Source organism: Myotis yumanensis, unplaced genomic scaffold, assembly GCF_028538775.1.
Source record: "Myotis yumanensis isolate MYYU_CA2020_CCGP unplaced genomic scaffold, mMyoYum1.0.hap1 SCAF_6, whole genome shotgun sequence".
NCBI lineage: Eukaryota > Metazoa > Chordata > Mammalia > Chiroptera > Vespertilionidae > Myotis > Myotis yumanensis.
In genome coordinates this window covers 38971390-38991250 of record NW_027223757.1, presented here as the reverse complement: position 1 = coordinate 38991250, position 19861 = coordinate 38971390, and the positions used below count along the sequence as shown (strand labels likewise).

The 19861-nt window shown below is 45.4% G+C and overlaps 1 protein-coding gene across 2 annotated transcripts; it reads left to right on the top strand.

The window, feature by feature from the left end:
• Window positions 1-3989: 3989 nt before the first annotated feature.
• On the top strand, window positions 3990-19701 carry MTRES1 (mitochondrial transcription rescue factor 1). 2 transcript variants are annotated; one of them, XM_070417990.1, is made up of 4 exons: window positions 3990-4013; window positions 12141-12619; window positions 14765-14837; window positions 19499-19701. In XM_070417990.1, the coding sequence occupies exons 2-4, from the start codon at window positions 12153-12155 to the stop codon at window positions 19676-19678; spliced, it is 720 nt and encodes a 239-aa protein (XP_070274091.1). In that variant the 5' UTR covers window positions 3990-4013; window positions 12141-12152; the 3' UTR covers window positions 19679-19701. The 2 variants fall into 2 exon arrangements, with proteins under 2 accessions (XP_070274091.1, XP_070274090.1); XM_070417989.1 differs by having other exon boundaries at window positions 3993-4143.
• Window positions 19702-19861: the final 160 nt, after the last annotated feature.

Below are 19861 nucleotides of genomic sequence, written 5' to 3'. Positions count from 1 at the left end.
CAGTCCCGCTTCTCCCGTTTGAGTCTGGGTCCCTAGAGACTCGCCCGGATCTGTAGCCCAGAGTCTGAGACTCACTCCTGATTGAAAACGACAACCGCGCCCTCAGCCACCAGCCCGCTTTGCGCGTGCACCGCCGCACCACCGTACCTTTAAATTTTCCACACTGCGCCTCCTCTAAGCCTCGTAATGCTGTTGTTTTTCCTTCTAGTTGAAGAGTCTCTCCTCAGCCAGCCTTCCTGTGGTTCTGGGTGATGTCCGTTCCGTCTTTTAGTTGTATTTTTGAAGTGGTTGTTCGAGGCAGCAAACTCTGGTGTTTACCTATGCCGCCATCTTGGTTTCTTCTCTCTGTATTCTTTTCTTCCATAATCATTCATGATCCTATGGCAATTTTGACTGTTTATAATAATAAATGATTAACTCCTGTTACTGGAAGATTAAACAATACATCTGTAATCTTTTACAAATGTCTTAAACTAGTAAATGCAACTATGTGTCACCTGTATAAAATGTCAACAGTGTAAACTGAACTGATATGAAGTTGTGATACAGTTGTACTTAGCTAGTTCTTTTTTTTCTTTTTCTTTTTTTTAGCTAGTTTTTAATAATAGGAAAGGAGCAAAGGAAAGGCCAGATATTATAGGCATGTCATTTGGGCAGCTTCACTAGGAAGCTACTTTACACTCCCTAGGGGCCCAACAAAGGGAAGATAGACACATGCCCAGTAAAGGTGCTTGCTGTCAATCACACCTGAGGACAGAGATGGTTGGCCAGAATGGGCGTGGCCACTGCAAGGGTGCAGACACTGGGGCTACAGAGCCCCTAATCAAAGAAGTTTGCTCTCCTGCTCTCTTGTGTGCTCTTGGCTCTTTTAGGACTTGAGTGACTCGGAGATTATCGGGCTCTTTTGCTCCTGTGTTCCTGCATTTGCCCACATGGCCCATGGCCATGTGAACCCCACACACAATGGACTAATGGACCATATCTAGCCCGATGCTGAACAGGACCCAGCTCCAACAAGGAAAGGAAACTCTGGACACTGGCTTTGTTTCTAGCTTTACTAAACCTCAGCAACACTTCTTCTATAACTGGACTAGGGAAATCGGACTTTGGAAATCAGGGTGTAATTCCAGGGAAATAAAGCTTTGTACTATATCCCAGGGACCTCTGGAAATGCTTATTCCAGCGGTACCCCAAGAATCCCACTTCCACTAGCAATGGGGGAAGACGAGACATTTTTTCCCCCCAATAACAGTTGTATCATTTCAGCAATTGAAAGAATTTCTGCTTTTTCTGATTGCACAAATGCAATCAAGTAGTCACTGTGGGAAGCAGTGAAGAAGCGGTGGAATGAAAGTGTGTAGGATGGGAAAAGGAAGGGAGATCACTCTGAAAACGAGAAAAAAAATACTTGCCGGGAGCCGGTCCATCCTTGCTGCTTGACACAATCGCTGCAGGAAAGAAACATCTGCACAGCATATGTTTCAATGGACCTGGCATATATAGCATACTGTTCTTAATATGTTTGCTCCCTTTAGCGCCATGTGTTTTAACCAAGGTCACCTCTCCGAGAAAGGGTGTTTCCCCAGGTGGGGATCTTTCCCTGAGGTTAGGGAGGGGATACAACCCCTTAATTAAGTGCCAAGCAGGTAGTTAAGCTACATAATCTTTACTCCCTGGAATGGAGATAAGAAACGCCCTAACCTTTGTAATAGAAATTGACAGGATTAAAATCGGCTGGTATAAATACGGATGTAACTAGACAATAAACATCAGATCCTCATCACATCCTCGTCAGATCCTAACCAGAACCTAGCCAGAGAACATGGCAAAAGATCCTGGACAGAACCTGGCTACAGAACTTCACTGGAGAACCTAGACAGAACATGGCAAAAGAACCTGGATAGAACCTGGTGACTGAACCTGGCTGGAGAACCTGGAGAACCTGGCTGGAGAACCTAGCGAGAGAACATGGCACCAGAACTTGGTTGGAGATCCTGACCAGAACTTGGTTGGAGTTCCTAACCAGAACTTGGTTGGAGTTCCTAACCAGAACTTCGCTGGAGATCCTGGAGGGAGAACCTCGCTATGCTGATGAACTGAAACCAGTTTCCATGTCATTCATTCTTCGCCGACTCCGTCCACACCTTTGGGGATCCCTGAACCCGTTGGGGTTGGACCCCAACAAATACTTTCTAATTTAACAGAGCATGCATCTTCTTGAGCATTAATGTGAACATGTACGAAACTTCATGCAACAGGTTGTCCTTGGAAGTTCTTCCTTTAACTTCTGGTTCATCTTTTTACATCGCAAAAGGGCTGTTTCCACTGCTGAGCAGTATTTCTTTCAGTTGGGTTTTTGTTTTGTTTTATGCTGTCTAATCACCTACTGCCTGACCAATAAGCTGGACAGGTATGACTCGGTTGATCTTTTCATCGCTTTGTTCTTTTTTCTCTCTTCATTTTCTTTTTGTTTCTAAAATATTTTTTATCAATTTTTATTTTTTTTAAAATATTTTAATTGACTTCAGAGAGGAAGGAAGAGAGGAAGAGAGAGAAACATCGATGATGAGAGAGAATCATTGATAGGCTGCTTCCTGCGCATCCCCATCTGGGGGATTGAGCCCACAAACCTGATGTATGGTAGCAACCATCAGGTAGAAACTGTAGTTTAACTCTAACCCTGCTGTTTGGCTTAACAATAGAAAAGTTACTTTGATTTTCTGAATTGTATAAATCATCCCATTCGATTGAATGACTATCCCATTGATTGTTATCTTACTGGTTATCGAAGCACATTCTTCTGTACCTGGGAAACAGGACAGCACAATTACCCTAAATTGTTTTAGTGGCCACAGGTGGTGCGTTCCAGCTGACTTAGTGGTCCCGAGACCAGAACAGCACAATTACTCTAAATTGTCCTGACAACTCAGTGGTCAAGAGACCCGAGGGCTCTAGATAATGTATTTCTGTCAATTCAGTGACCCTGAGACCCAAAACTGTAATTAACATGCTTAATTCTGCTTCTGTAATCTGCTTTTTGCGAGCCAGGTGCCTCATTCCAAACCCTGAGATGTAATCAATACCTTTGTGATTTTTTGCCTATATAATCCTGGAACTGTGACCAAATGGTTGCTATGAGATTTGGGAATGGCCCCTCATAGTCCCGGATTGCAATAAATGTGACTCTTTAATTCGACTTCTTGAGGCGTCCTTCTGTGATTCTCGGGGTACATTTGAACAAACCCAGGCATGTGCCCAGACGGCCAGACAGGGAATAGAACCTTGACCTCCTGTTTCATAGGTCCACATTCAATCACTGAGCAACACCAGCCAGGATTTATTTTTATTTTTTTTTAGAGAGAGGAAGAGGGAAAAAGAGAAACATGATGTTCTACTTTCACATCTATCTGCTGCCTCCTGCATGCACCCTGGGTGTGTGTGTGTGTGTGGAGGGGGTGAGGGGGTCGAGGGGGGATTGAGCTTGAAATCCTGGCAGGTAATCTGACTGGGAAGTCAACCAGCAACCTTTTGGCGCAGGGGGAGGGCATCCAACCAATGGATCCACGCCTGCCAGGGTTAATCGCTTTATTCCTGAAAAGATGTTCTGAACTTCCTTTATATTGTCAGTAAATTCTGGCAGGTGTATCTATTTTGCTGAAGATTACGGCCTATAATTCTCAAAGATGTTCCAAAGGGTATGACTCCAGAGAATTCAAGGCCCACGGCATTAACATAAACTCCCTGCAGCCACGTGTACCAGCTCCGCGCTGGCTTCCCGCTGGGCTCAGAGCCCGGCGCGCCCCGCAGTCTGTCCTCCGCGCAGTCCTCCGAGGCGCAGCTTCCAGCAGGGGTCGCTGCGCCGCCGCCGCGCCCGTGCGTCCTGCCCGGCCAGTTCTCGCCGCGCCTGCGCCGACGGAAGGGGCGGGGCACGGGCAGGGCGGTGCCTGGAGGCCGGAGGTCGGCCCGGCTGCGGGGGGGGGGGTGGGGGCGGGGGGAGCGGCTCTGACGTACAGGTAACTGCGTCCCTGCCGGGTGCGTGGCGCCCCCGGCCCGTGACCCCTCTCTGTTGCTTCACCGCGCGCACCGGTGAACAGGCGCTCGGCGCGCGCCCCCGCCCCGCCCGCGCCGCTGCCGCATCTCCGCGTGAGTCTCCCGCTTCGTGGCCCGGCCCGGCCCGGCCCGCCTCGGGACGCCCCGGGGGCCCGGGGGCTGAAGGGGCCGTGGGAACCCGGCGGGCCGAGACTGTGCGCCCCCACGCTCGGCACCTACTGCTGTCTCCCGGCGCAGACCGGGAGCTCGCGGCCGCTCGTGTTCCGTTCCCCTTGACCTTGAGCGGGAAGGTGCGCAGCCCGCGGGCGTAGGGAGGGAGCGAGGAGAGCCCGGCCTCGTCCCCGCAGCCAGCCCGGTCTCCTCTGGTCTCCCGGGGAAGGGAGGATTTCTAATTGCAGTAAACCTGCAGCAGGTAGACCATGTCCTCCTGATGGAGGAGCGAGCAGGCTCGGGAACTGCGCCGACCCCGCAGCTCCAGGACCGCGTGGCCTCTGCAGCCTTCGGTTCGTCCACAGGTTTTATCTCTCCCCTGAAATCTCGCCCGAAACCGCCGTGGGGCTCACTGCCTAGAGCACCTCTGTGCGCAGTCACGGTGTCGCCAAGGAAATATTTTAAAATACTCTCCTCCCGGGTCGCTTACCTCCTTGGACCTTTTATGGCTCCCATGCCCTCTGGGTCAAGTCCAAGGAGATCTAAGATACGCAAGGCCTTTGGAGACTAGCTTCTTGCCCCTCCAGCCAGCCGCATCTTCTTTGCGCTCTTTCGGACTCCAATGTTTCAGTCCTGATCTCCTTTCATTCCACAGTCATTAAGCACTTACCACGTGCCGGCTGCTATCCTGGGCACTTAGGATTCAGCAGAGGAAAGGGTACAGGTGAAGATCCCTGCCCTTTAGAGTGTTTATCCTAGCAGGGGAGACAGGCAAAAAAAACAAACATTAAAAAGCCACCAGTAAGTTAGATCATGATGGCAGGTGATCAGTGCTATGGGGGAAGAAACGAGAGCAGAGTCGGGGGACGTCGGGAGGGGGAGATGCCTATTAAGTAGAGTCAGAATGAATGGATCTCATTGAAGTGAAGATGCGTTGTCCCTGCAGACCTCTGGGGCAAGAGTGTTCCAGGTGCAGCTGGCACAAAGGACTCTCCCCAGCAATGTGCCTGTTGTGTAGGAGGAGCAGCAGGGAGGCCAGTGTGGCCGGAGCTGAGTGAGCAAGGGCCAGAGAGGCAGGACATGAGGTCAGAGAGGAAACGGAGGGGCCAGATCCCAGGAAGCCTTTAGGCCAGTGGTTCTCAACCTTCCGAATGCCGCGACCCTCTAATACAGTTCCTCATGTTGTGGTGACCCCCAACCATAAAATTATTTTCGTTGCTACTTCATAACTGTAATGTTGCTACTGTTATGAATCGTAATGTAAATATCTGATATGCAGGATGTATTTAGGCAACCCCTGTGAAAGGGTCGTTTGACCCCCAAAGGGGTCGCGACCCACAGGTTGAGAACCGCTGCTTTAGGCCATGGTAGGGATTTTGCTTTTCTCGGTGCTTTCATAGGGTTTTGAGGAAAGTAGTGACATGGTGTAAATTACTTTTTAAAAGAATCACTGACCACTATGGAGAACAGGTTCTAACAGAGCCTTTGTGGGTAACCCTGGTGAGAGAGGAGGTGGCCTGAATCTGTGGTAGCAGAGGAAATGGTGAGCTATGGAACTTGATGTCCTGACATCATGCATATGGGCCTGAGGGAAAGGGAAGAGTCGAGAATGACCAGAAGCTTTAGTTCTTAGCAACTAGAAGGGTGGAGTTACCACTGACTGAGGTGGGGGAGGCTGCAGATGAAGCCGATTTGGGACTGGGGATATGTCAGGAGTTTGTTTTTGGACCCGTTGTTTCCGGTGCCTGTTACACACTTACACACTGAACTGGAGATGTGGAATAGGCAGTTGGATATTGTGTCGGGGGTCCCCAAGGCCACCTCCAGGTTCATTGATTCACTGGGAAGACTCAGTAGAACTCCGCTGTGGGTCACAGCAAACGCATACAAAGCACAGCCAGCAGTGGAGAGGATGCATGAGACAGACTGGAGGAAGCCAGGGTCGGTCTTCCAAGCCAAGAGTCCTCTCCCAGTGCAGTCACACTGGACATGTGTAATTCTCCCAGCAACACATTGTGACAACATGGGAAATGTCTGTCAGGAAAGCTCATTAGAGAGTCAGGGCCCCAGGTGTTTATTAGGATTTAGTCACATAGGCACCCTCTATGGAGAATGAACCAAAATTCCAGACTCACAGAAGGAAAGCAGGTATTCAGCATAAATCAAGTAGTTTGTACAGACAGATTAGGCCCAGTGAGCCACTCCTGTCCGTTCTGTGAATGGTGAGAACCCTCCTGAAATCCAAGTTCCCGGACACCAGCCAAGGGCCACCTTGCAAGCGGGCTTTCTAAGGATAGCAGTCTCGGGCCTACTATAGTAACTATTCTGCACAGACATACAAGTCTGGAATTTGGAAGAAAGGTCTGGAATGGTGATACAGATATAGGGAGTCATTGGCATTTACTAGTAGGTGGTATTTAAAGCCATGGAGATGCCTGGTGACTTGATAAACATTTGCCAAAACTGATGGAGCTGGATGATGTGAATGTAGAAGAGAAGAGGATCAGAGGCTGAGCCCTAGCGCCCTCCAACATTAAGATGTCAGGGAGAAGAGAAGGAAGCAGCAAAGAAGTGTCAAAAAGCAGCAGCAGGTGAGGTAGGAGGTCAGCCGAGAATGAGGTGTCCTGAAACCAAGTGGAAAAGAAAAGAGTGATTAGTTGTTTCAAATGCTACTGAGAAAGTAAGATAAGACGGGGGCAAACAGCTGTCCTTTTGGATTTAGAAATGAGAGGCACTGAAGAGAGTATAGACAACCCTTTTGAGGAGTTTTGTTATAAAGAGGAGCAAGAAAGAGCAGCTGGGGGGTAGTGGGGTTAAGAGGTTCGTTGGTTTGTTTTGAATGAGAAATAACAGCATGCTGATGAGAATGGTTCACTAGAAAGTGAAAAATTACTGTTGTAACTTGCTGTTTCCCCAAAGCTCCATTTCCAGCCACTTTTGCCATCAGAACTCTCCTCAGGCATCCCTGCTCTGGCTCCAACCTGTGCAAGAACAGCCTCCTCGACCTCAGCTTTCACTTAATGTTCTCTGACACCCACATTCCACTTCAGTGGCAGCTTCTTGACAGGACTGTGTTTTATGTAGCCCTCGCTGGCCACGTGGCATATGAGTGGATGTAGTAATAGGTAGGATGCTCATTTCATTTCTCGAAAGTGAATCTTCAAGTAGTCACTGATTTTTATGTGTGCTGAGCAGATTGGGGATGGAGTGAGAAATGGGGTACAGTTCCTGCCCTGTCACTGCCCTTAGGAGATAAGAATAGTACAAAAGACATACAGCATTGGTGCAGCGTGAGTTTGGAAAAGGGCACGGTGAGTGGGGGCAGGGGAGGGTGGAGGAGAGGCCTGGATTTTGTGCCTGGAAGAGAAGAGGCCATGTTAAAAGGATAGAAACTTTTTTCAGTAGTAGAATCCTTATTTTCAATGAAATACAACGAACCCCAGTATTCACCAGCACTGCTTGCTGTTCTGGTTGAAGAGGGGCTGGGCCTGCTTCATTAGCCCTCTCCTCTGGCACTCCCACGTCTCTGACTAGTTTCAAAACTCTGAGGCAGAATCCGAGTTTCTTTCTTAACAACAACAACAAAAAAAATGTTTTAATTGATGTTTTTAGAGAGAGAGGAGGAAGGGAGAGGGATAGAGAGATAGAAACCTCCTGCATGCCCCGCACCAGGGATCGAGCCCGCAACCTGGGCAGGTGCCCTGACAGGGTCAGCGTTCAACCGCTGCAAATCTGAGTTTCAAAGCTCTGGGCAGAATCAGAGGTAATGCTTGGCTTGCCATTTTGATTATGTTTATTGTAATTACATGAGTATGATTTTTAAAGTTATTTTGTGCTAATAAAAGTTTCCTAGTGTAGGTAACTATTAACTGTGTGATGTGTTCAGAGAGCACCATCATATCTGGCATTTCTCACAGAGACAACAGTGTGGTATAACAGCAGGACTCTGGGATGGGGTATGTGGGAGTCCAGGGACTGACACAGAGAGGGCTTCCCTCCCCAAGTATGTCTCCTCTTAGGATTTCATCTACACGAGGACGACACTTCCACTCCACTGTTCCTGAAACTCTTCATTCTCTCTAGTATTACAGTCGGTGAAGGTTAGCTTTTGTCCAAAGAAAATGAGAAATGTCATGGTGTAGCACAGTGGTTCCCAACGTGGGGCACATGCCCCACAGGGGGGCAATTTGGTTTTTAAGGGGGGTAATTCAAGAATGAGTTATTAACTGAATTTTTTGCATTTCTTATAATTCTAGGGGCCTTATATACAGTATATAAATATATTTTGTGACATACTTATGCATTTCAGTTCTCATATGTTTTGAAACTTTATTTGCTATTTTTCATATCACTTCATATTATTATTTTTTTAAACAATTTCTTAGTGACTTCTTCCTCAGTACTTCAACTGTCCTTTTGTTCTTTTATTTTTCTCTTTCATGGATGCCATGTTCTTTGGAAGCTTGTTAGACCAAGTTAATGGCCTTTTAGACTTCCTCCACGTGAATAGGAGTTCACTTTTTGAATAACAAGAATTATATGGCACGGGGTCGGGGAGGTATCAGAATTTTAGAGATGCTTTGGTGGGCATGGCCAAAAAAAGGTTGGGAACCACCGGCGTAGCAGAAAGAGCACTGGATTAGGAGTCAGAAGATTGGTGGGCGATACAGCATGGTAGCGAAGAGTCTGGATTAGGAGCCAGGGAGCCTGGCTTTGAGTCCACTTAGTGTCTGTGTGACCATGTAACTCAGATGGGCTTGTTGGAAGGAATAAATGAGTTCATATGTAGAGCAATGCCTGACCCATAGTAATTAGTGAGTGTTAAGACTTCTCATTGAAATCCTGGCTATATCACTTACTAGCTGTATGACTTAGCAACGTGTTAAATTGGTCCAATTTTCATTTGTATTCTTTTGTAAAATGAGGAGCTTGCACAGAGTTATCCCTGAGAGGCTGCCTTTGCTGTCTCTGCAGACAGGAACAGCTCTGGGAGTGTTGTTAATTGGGATGGAACATGAAGCCAGGCCTGAGCTCCAAGGCATACATATGGCCTTTGGCATTATACCTGATAGCAAAAAAATAATTTGCTGAAGTCACTTAGACCAGTGTTTTCAAACTTTTTGTTTATTGTGATCCACAGTAAATGCATTTTACATAATGACCCAGTGTGTGTGTGTGTGTGTGTGTACATACATATATGCATATGTGAGTAAATGTAACAAAAGTTTCATGAAGCACTATTAGCAGTATTTACTCTTGCTATATGTGATGCACTGTAATATTCTCTATACCCTTCAGTTGTAGCTCTTAAAAAGTAGACATTTTCATAATGGTTCATGACCCACAGTTTAAAAAACACTCACTTAAAGATGGGCAAATCATTGTTATTAATGTCAGTCTTCATCTTTTCCATTACATGAGCATCTTATAAACCAGTCTAGTCTAGGCCCAACAGCAGGGGGTGATTTCAACCAAGACTGTCTTAGCCCATAACTTAGACATCACCTGGATAAATTCTAATGAGTGTAGAACTTAAGCCCAACACAGAATTCCTGAGGCTGATGATGGAGAGCTCTGGCCACTTATGGTTAACCTTCCTGTGTGTTTTGGCTGAGTGGTTAGGTATGAGAGGACCTGCTAGTAAGGGAATTATTTTTTTTAAAATTTTACACTGTGAAGAATATATACCAAAAATGTGAACAGTAGTATCATAGAGGAGATGATTGGTAATTTGACTTTTTAAAAATTTTTTTCAAAATTTCTTTTTTTCAAATTTTATTTATTTATTTATTTTTAGAATGAGAGGAAGGGAGAAAGAAAGGAGGAGAGAGGGAGAGAGAAACATCAACCTGTTGTTCAACTCATTTATGCATTCATTGTTTGCCTCTTGTATGTGCCCTGAAAGGGGACTGAACCCGAAACCTTGGCGTATCGGTATGATGCTCCAATCAACTGAGCTACCCAGCCAGAGTTCATATTTTCTGCCATGAAAATATATTTCATATATAATCATTGAAATCTCTTTTAAAAATTACATTACTACTAAAAATTCCTTATTGGCAAAATAAAGGGTAAAAAATACTTTACTTGGTAAAATAAAAAGTAGTTCATCATTAGGTAACTTTAAAAAAAATTAATTGTAGTGGGCCATAAACTATTTTCTTTATCACTGCTGATATAAAATTTAAAGTTCTTTCTATGAGTGATTACTACCTGTTCTGTATTAGATTAGATAGACCATGTGTATAAATATCAGTATTTCTCTTTAAGGTGCTTCACGTAGTTTCTAGTCAGTATTTTAGAGTACTCTAGGGATTTCGTAGCATTTAAAAATCATTTCAAATTATAGTTGTGTTGAAAAACAGTCCTCAAATTGAGCCTGCTTTATTTCTCATTTACAGCTCACATTGGGGTCCCAAGAGCACTAAAATATAGAGTTGAGCTTCTGTAGTCTGCCTCATTCATGCCAACAAAAATAAGGCCCAAAATGTTAACAAATATAATTTAGAAGTAGCTAGCTATGAGCTGTTGAGTGAGCTTACAGGTAATTGCTGTTGTCAGCTTTGTGATGAATGGAGAGTAAGAAGGAGAAGTCGTGCGAATTATTACCAAATCAGTCTGAAAGGATATAGCCTTGGCGCAAAGTCACTTGCAGACTGGGAGTACGCGGGTGCTGACCACATGGCAACCCTTCTCGCATTACTATTCATGGTGTTAAAACCATCTTGATGGACATGGGAACAGTCTGCCACCATCATAATAATATAGTTTCTACTGCCTTTGAGGTACTGTAGGAATTGGTTGCTCTCTGGCATGTCAGCACCTCCGTGTCTCAGGAAACAATTACCTAGCTTGTGGTCTCCAAGCATCTTTTTTCTTTGCTAGCTAATGCTTCTGAAAACAGTGGGAAGATGTCAAAGGTAAAAGATGGTAAAATGGCCGAAACCGGTTTGGCTCAGTGGATAGAGCGTCGGCCTGCGGACTGAAGGGTCCCGGGTTCGATTCCGGTCAAGGGCATGTACCTGGGTTGCGGGCACATCCCCAGTAGGAGATGTGCAGGAGGCAGCTGGTCGATGTTTCTCTCTCATCGATGTTTCTGACTCTCTGTCTCTCTCCCTTCCTTTCTGTGAAAAATCAATAAAATATATTAAAAAAAAAAAAAGAGAGAGATGGTAAAATGCACACCTGTCCAGTTGGTTCATTCCTAGCTCTGCTTTGCTGGGGTTGGAGGCTGAAATAAAGTTTAGAGATTCACTCTGGGTTTTAGGAAGTCATGATCTGTGTCCTTCCTTGGCAAAGTCAATAGTGTAAGGATGTACTGTATGTCAGTCAGTAAATAGCCTTTCTCTCCATGAGATTTTTCTTTAAAAAAAAAATTGAGAACTATTGTTAATATTTTTCAGTAGCAATCAGTACCGAGCTAATTCAGGGGTTGGAAAGAGTAGAACCAGTGTTTTCACAGATATTAGCATCTAGTATGACCCTTATGGCCACCCTATAAGGCAGTGATAGTGAACCTTCTGAGCTCGGCGTGTCAGCATTTTGAAAAACCCTAACTTAACTCTGGTGCTGTGTCACATATAGAAATTTTTTGATATTTGCAACCATAGTAAAACAAAGACATATTTTGATATTTATTTTATATATTTAAATGCCATTTAACAAAGAAAAATCAATCAAAAAAATGAGTTCGCGTGTCACCTCTGACACGCGTGTCATAGGTTCGCCATCACTGCTATAAGGTAAGCACATTAATTGCAGCTTGAAGACTCACCATGGTACACTGCATGGCCCTTCGTACATGCAAACCGATACGGCCTTTTGTAGGGAGCTTCAGTACAGTAGAGGTATAAAGCGTTCGTGGTGTGTGTGTGGTTTGTGTTGTAAGAATGCCAGGACACTGCACTTGTGAAGTAAAACTGAGTCATTGTCTGTTGCAGGTTATATGCACCATGGCTATGACTAGTGTCAGATTGCCCACCAGTATTTTAAGAAAGCCAGATGCCTGGATTGGACTCTGGGGAGCGCTACGAGGGACACCTTCACACAAACTCTGTGCTTCCTGGAATCGGTACTTCTATTTTTCTAGTACCAAATTAAATGCACCAAGTTATAAAACACTTTTCCATAACATTTTCTCACTGAGACTCCCAGGACTTTTAATAGCTCCAGAATATATTTTCCCGTTTTCTATAAGACTCAAAAGTAATATAAGCTCTAAAAAATCCACTAAAAAGACTCTGCAGAAAGTTGAAGCTGAAGAGGACTCTGATGAAGAGAGTGATCATGAAGTGAGTGAGCAAGAAGAGGAGCTGGAGGATGACCCCAGTGTGGTCAAAGACTATAAAGACCTGGAGAAAGTAGTGCAGTCTTTTCGGTATGATGTTATCCTGAAGACAGGCCTAGATATTGGCAGAAAGTAAGTATGATGTGCATTTCATTACAAAATCACTTGTCTTGTTAGTTATTTAACGTAGCATTATCAGTATTGTGGTGAAGAGTAACCATAAATATGAAAAGACCTTAGAGGAAACCTCTTTCATTTCTATAGACAAAAAAATTGATTCCCAAAGAAGTCAAGTGACTGCAAATCCCACGTGCCATATTTCCTTGTTTCTAAATCTCCCAGAAGATTGTAAGATGAACCATTAATTTAATAACATCTTTGAGGAGAAAAGGAATCACTGTGGTAGATGTATATTGCAAAAAAAAAGATGTATATTGTAAGCATAAATGCATGTGGGTTTTACAAATACTGCAGCGTGAAAAAATGCCTCTCAGAATCAACGAAAGCAGTATAACATGGTGGTTAAGAATGCAGGCTCTGGCCCGGCTGGCGTGGCTCAGTGGTTGAGTCTTGACCTATGAGCCAGGAGGTCACGGTTCAATTCCTGGTCAGGGCACATGCCTGGATTTCAGGCTCAATCCCCAGTGTAGGGCGTGTAGGAGGCAGCCGATCAATGATTCTCTCTTATCATTGATGTTTCTATCTCTCTCTCCCTCTCCCTTCCTCTCTGAAATTAATAAAAATATATTTAAGAGGAAAAAAAATGCAGGCTCTGGCCCTGGCCAGTTTTCTCAGTGGTTAGAGCATTGGCCTGTGGACTGACTGAAGCATCTCAGGTTTGATTCCCAGTCAAGGGCACATACCTTGGTTGCAGGTTCCCCAGCCCCATTAGGGGCGAGTACGGGAGGCATTCAATTGATGTGTGTCACATTGTGTTTCTCTCCTTCCCCTCCTTCCCTTTCACTCTCTAAAAATCAATGGAAAAAATATCCTCGGGTGAGGATTAAAAAAGAAAGAAAAGAATGCAGGCTCTGCAGCCAGACCACTAATGTCTGAATCCTGATTCTGTGTATGACCTTGGGCATAAATTCTCTGTGCTTCAGTTTCCTTATCTGTAAAATGAGGATAATAGAACTTGCTCTAGAAGGTAATGGTAGGATTAAATGAGTATTTCTCTATGTATCTAAAGTACTTATAGCAGTGCCTGGCACATAGTAGGCACTCAGTATGTTACCCGTGATGACGAAAATACTGTGTGTGTTCATATATAGTGCACAGAGATAGCAAGTATAACTTTCAAGATTTCTTTAATCTCATTCTCTCTTAGACTATAATTATATAAGAATAGTGACCCTCATTAGTCATTCATTCCTGTAGTAATCATTGTGTGCATATTGCACTCAAGGTAAGAATTGCAGTATGAATGATAAATTCAGAAAGATTTCCTTATGTAATTTGTACTTTTATGACCTAACTTAATGGCATAGTTTAGTTTTTTTCAATCTGTGGAGCATAAGGACTCATAAAGGTGACTCAGCCCATAGGCAACCTGATTAGGATTTGTTGAATGTTCTCTAAAATCTGACAAACTCATAAGGGGTCCTCTCCTCTCCCAGGGTAGTAGCTGCTGCTGCTGTAATTAAGCAGAACCCCAGATGTCAGTCACTTGGAATCGGAGCTTCAGGAAGAAAGGGCGTTGATTTTTGTCTGCATCCTTCCCTGGTCTAGTTGCCCCAGGGATTAAATTGAGACAGATCAGCAGCTGCTGGGTTGGAGTTTCCCCAATCTCAGTGCAGACCAGTGAGGGTTTCTTACTGGCCTCAGCATACGTGTGGTGCCTGGTTTTTCAGTCAGAGCACAGAGCAGGTATGTGAGGGGGAGCGAGTGCTCATTACTTTGTTGAGAATCACAGGCGCTGCCACCTTGAAGGGAGTTGCTGCACAGGGAGTCAGGTGGAGAACCTGGGCCCCTTCCGAGAGGGCTGGAGCAGGTGCCGAGCCCTCCTGGAAAGCCCCATCAAGGCACTGGTTACCTGCCTGATGGTACTAGCAACTCTTTGCAGCAGGTCAGCGTCTACTTAGAAGTACCCTTTGGTCTCCCTGTTTTAGAAACATAGGGAGCAGTTGCCTTTCACGTTCCCAGCACCCAGGCTGAAGATTTTGTGGGGAGGTACGCGTCACTGTCAGAGTAAGCATTAATGGCAGGTGTGTTTCTCAGACTTGTGTAATGGTTCTGAATATATTTCTATTTTAAAGCACTTTGACTTTTTTTTTTAAGCAAAGTGGAAGATGCATTCTACAAAGGTGAACTCAGGCTGAACGGGGAAAAATTGTGGAAGAAAAGCAGAACGGTGAGATAATAAGACAGCCAGATGTTTTTGTCTTTGCTTTGCAAGTACTCAGTTAATCCCCCTACCTTCCCCTCGGGCTCCTTACTTGGGGCATCCTTGTGTCTGTCTTACCATTTCTCAGGTCTCCCCAGTCCTGGTCACGCTAGTGAGAATGAATCACCAGCTGCTTCAGTCACACAGATCACTTGCTCTTTTGCAGCCATAATGACTTTGAGGTGAAGCTTCTCCCCCTCCCCCCCTTTTTTCTTTAAAATTTCAAGATGACAATCAGAACTGGCAAAAATCTGTTATTTAAACTTCTCAGTCATAATAACCGGGCTAAAAAGAAATATTTGCTCTATGGAGAGGTTTTTTTGGCCCGCTGTTACCTGAGCAGATGTGTAATTCTGTGCGGGCGGAGGACACCCCTCCTCCCAGCACCTGCTGGGTACCCTGCTCTGTGCAGGCGCTGTCACACAGGAGGGGTCATGTTCTCTAGACAGCTCCACATCAACACTACTGTAAGCAAAAGAAGTCACTTGGAAAATGTATTTCCAGTATCCAGTGTTACAGTAAATCATATTTGTTAATTCTGTTAAACATATGTATTTTTGTAAAAGTAAATTACATAAATATATGCATCTAGAATTAAATTATTAATATTACTAGTATTCTTTGGGTGGGGCATTATGGGTTATATTTTCTTCGTGCTTCGTGTTTTCTGGATTTCTTACAAATATGTGTCCCTTTCATAATTGGAAAATACAATAATGAAGGTAAAAGTTAACAAAACAAAAATATGAATGACAAAGACCCTTAAAAAGTTAGGAAGACAGACCTCTGAGTCATTGGCATACATAATCTACCTCCTAGTATCCAGGGAACCAGTGTTCCCGGCAAGTTAAACACACTTTTGGACGTTGTTTTTATTTTAGCTTCTCTCTTATTTCAAAACATCCCAGAGGTTGGAGGCCCTAAGCTGTCTCCTGTTGCCCTGGGACCTGGGAGGGTGTGAGCCGATGGCCATGGACCTGGGTGAGTGCTGCGGCTTTCTTCAGAGTCCTTTCAGGATCAGCGTGGACAGGATAAGGGGACTCCTCAGCGCTGGGTCAGCTGCCAAGTCACAAGGCCCACTCTCCCTCTGGTGGCACCTGACTAGCTGACTGGGTGTCAGTCATTGCTCTGTGAGCCACAGGAAATCAGGCACTACGGCCACGCTTCTGGAGATGGGGTCCTTCTCCACCCTTATTGCTTTTTCGGGGTTGTAGTCCAGCCCCTCTCACCAGCTGCAATGTTCCAAAGGCAAGACCCCTTGGTGCACAGTGCGCCTGTGCTGGGGTCTCATTTACAAACGCCACAGGCCTATTCTCCCTCTGCTACGAGATATTGTTAACTACAGCCTAATTGCTGCTGCTTTATTCTGCCTTGGGTGCTCTGTTATCTCGGCTGCCTTCCAGATTACTCCTGAGGGTCAGCAAAGGAAGGGGCCAGTATTAACATTCTGCTGCCTGTTACTAGGAGACCTGGTAGCCATAGTAACTGCAGCTAAGGGGAGATTTGAAATGTAGATATTTGGAACTGTCCCTAATCCCAGTTTGCTTTGTGTCTGCTGTGCTGTCTCCCACATTAGGAAGGACAGGGCCTTGCAAGGAATAAAGAACACCTCCCCGTGCATGGCCCGCTCCGTGGGGCCCGTGCCTGGCTGCTGGCCTGAAGGGTCAGGAGCTTGCCTGATGCTGCAGCTGTAACCCTGGCTGCCTGCAGCTGGGCATAGCTGTTCTGTGAGCTGCAAACCAGTTGGGACCCAGAGTGCTGTAGGTGCTGGGTAACTGGTGATTCAGACAGGAGAGTGCGGTGAATCCAGGTGTGGGGATTGCAGCCTTCCTGAATTCTCCTGGGATGGGGGGGCCGGGGGGGGGGGGGGGGGGGGAGAACGGTTCCTTCCAGCTTTTCAGGTACATGTGAGCCTGCCCTTCCCTTACAGTATGTCTATGAGAAGGTACACAAGAAGGCATGCCCTTCCCCTATGTCCTTTTAAATTTCATGTCATGTGCATACATTACTTAGTTAAAATGAGTTTTAATGAAACACATCCCCAAGCCTTGTATTTTTGGACATTAATTTTAAGTGTCCACACAGTTGGAGCTGTGTGGTTATTATTATTTAACTGAACCCAGCAGAACTACAGGAGGATCCCCCACCCCAGGTGATTCCTAGGTCAGTCCATCCTTCAAACCTAGGGGAGAAGCAGTCTTCATGCCTGGCTGTGGTGTGAGCCTTTCTGGTTCTCAGCCCAAAGGGGAGAGAGTTAATGGTCTAAAACAGGCCCCTGGCCGAACCGGTTTGGCTCAGTGGATAGAGCGTCGGCCTGCGGACTCAAGGGTCCCGGGTTCGATTCCGGTCAAGGGCATGTACCTTGGTTGCGGGCGCATCCCCACTGGGAGGCGTGCAGGAGGCAGCTGATTGATGTTTCTCTCTCATTGATGTTTCTGGCTCTCTATCCCTCTCCCTTCTTCTCTGTAAAAAATCAATAAAAAAATATATAAAAAATAAATAAATAAAATAAAATAAAATAAAACAGGCCCCTGTGTGGGTTTTCACCCGCCTGCTCTGGGCTGTCTGGATTGACCAGTGTGGTATCATGGTGAGCAGGTGTGCAGTCCCATGTTGTAGACCGAGTATTGTGTCTACAAAAGCCTTGTGTGGGTGGGAGAGCAGATGTTCCGAAAGCATGAAATTATGACTGCCTCAGAGAGCAGTCATTGGAAAATAAGGTAAAAGTCGGCATCTGGCACTATGCCTCTTATCCAGAAGCCTTCTAGTGGGATTTTAAGTGGTCATGAGTGTCCACTTCAAGTCCATGGCCCACACATGGGTCCCCCTTCCCCTTGGAAGAAGGTGAGCAGTCTGAGATGGCCCTGGTCATCCCTGCTTGTGTTCTAGTGGAAGAAGCACATGGCATGTGGGGCAGTTTAGCCCCTTCCTTGGTTGCTGGGCAGATCCCCTGGGATCCGGCATTGCTTCGACCAGGAGTCCATCCTGGGCTCTCAGCACCCTGGCAACAATGACTGAATGCCCTAGGCATGCCCTGTACTAGCTCAACCCAAAGCTCCATCTGGGCAGGAATGGGTTTGACCTCAGCCCTTTGAACCTACGGAATCAGCATCCAGCTTGACCCTCTTTTCTGTGGCATTCATCTTTGTGAGTCCTGTCTTTCTCTCTCCTTTTTTAAGTATAGTTGGTATATAATATTATATTAATTATATTAGTTTTAGGTGTACAATGTAGTGATTTGACATCTTTATACCTAAAGTGTGATCACTTTATTAATTTTAGTAATCACCTATCACCATGCCAGTTTATCACAATATTATTAACTGTATTCCCCTTCACCTTTTTCACCTGTCCACATCCCCTGTGCTTCCCCCCCCCCTCCCCCCCGCCCCCACCTTCTGGTAACCATCCCTTTGGTCTGTTTCTTGTTTCTCTTGATGATGTGGCATCACTGGGGCCAGTCAGTGCGAGAAAAGCAGATACAGTGGAGCTTTGACTTACGAGTTTAATTCGTCCCGAGACCGAGCTCGTTAACTCAAATTACTCTATCAACTCAATGCAAAAAATCGGCCGAGAGACAGCTGGTATCTCAAAAAACTCGTTAGTCGGGACACTCGTAAGTCAAGGCCCCACTGTACAGCTTTTTCCATTTCTCCAAGAGGTACAGCTGAGCACTGTTCCGTAGTGACTTCCAGCAAACTGCCTAGAGCAGTGGTTCTCAACCTTGGCTGCACATTAGAATCACCTGGGAATCTTTTTAAAATCCTGATTTCTGGGCCTAATCCTCCGGAAATTCTGTTTCTTTGTTATGGGATGGGGCCACAACATTAGTAACAAAGAAACAGAATTTCCAGAGATGAGGCCCAGAAGTCAGGATTTTAAAAAGATCCCCAGATGATTCTAATGTACAGCCAAGGTTGAGAACCACTGGTCTAGAGCATGATCATGTAGTGCATCTGGATTGAAATCAGTGAAAAGTGTTACACTGGAAATTGTCTTCTCAGTGCATGTAGTAATTACTATGCACATAATCTCTAAGACTATGGCCCTGACTGGTTTGGCTCAGTGGATAGAGCGTCAGCCTTTGGACTCAAGGGTCCCAGGTTTGATTCCAGTCAAGGGCATGTACCTTGGTTGCGGGCACATCCCCAGTAGGGGGTGTACAGGAGGCAGCTGATCGATGTTTCTCTCTATTCGATGTTTCTAACTCTCTATCCCTCTCCCTTCCTCTCTGTAAAAAATCAATAATATATATATATTTTTTAAAAATCTCTAAGACTGTGCCCCGCTTTTTGTCTTTTGCCATTGTTATCAAAATAAGTGCCTCCATGCAGATGTGTCTTTAAATCATCCAATAGAGGTGTTTGAGTCACACCACACAGGGACTGCCACAAGCTGCCAGTTGTCTAGGTCTGAAGGCAGGACACTGACTGGTATTGAGGTGCACGTGTTGGAGGACGGCAGCTGAGTGTTTCCCTAGGAACCAAGTGACTGTTACAGAGGAGTCAGGACCTTTTCTCACCTGCCCCTGGGTGCTGATCACCTGGTGAAAACTCAAAGCAGAGATGTTTGCATTGGCCTGCATTTCCCAAGATGTAATAAAGGTTCTGTTGTCTCTTAAATTTCAGGTGAAAGTGGGAGATACGTTGGATGTTCTAATTGGAGAAGATAAGGAAACAGAAACAGAGGTAGTGATGCGGATTCTCCTGAAAAAAGTGTTTGAAGAGAAGACTGAAAGTGAAAAACACAGAGTGATCTTACGACGGTGGAAAAAGTTAAAATTGCCTAAAAAGAGTGCGATGAAATAAACGGATTGCTTTTTAACAATAAAGTGTTTTCTGCTGGTGGGGGAAGGAGCTAGCTCAAAAAGCAGGCATTTTTATTAAAATAAAGTTCTCACCATTTGTGGAATCTGCTGAACCATGTTGGAGCAATCAAGATCCATATCTTGGAGTCTACCCCAGCCTGGATTTCTGTCCTGGGCTTGATTT

Excerpts from the sequence above, each read along its gene's own strand:
- MTRES1 (XM_070417990.1), top strand. The coding sequence starts at position 12,153 with ATGGCTATGACTAGTGTCAGATTGCCCACCAGTATTTTAAGAAAGCCA. Across the intron at positions 12,620-14,764 it reads GGCCTAGATATTGGCAGAAA|CAAAGTGGAAGATGCATTCT; the intron begins GTAAGTATGATG and ends TTTTTTTTTAAG. Across the intron at positions 14,838-19,498 it reads TGTGGAAGAAAAGCAGAACG|GTGAAAGTGGGAGATACGTT; the intron begins GTGAGATAATAA and ends CTTAAATTTCAG.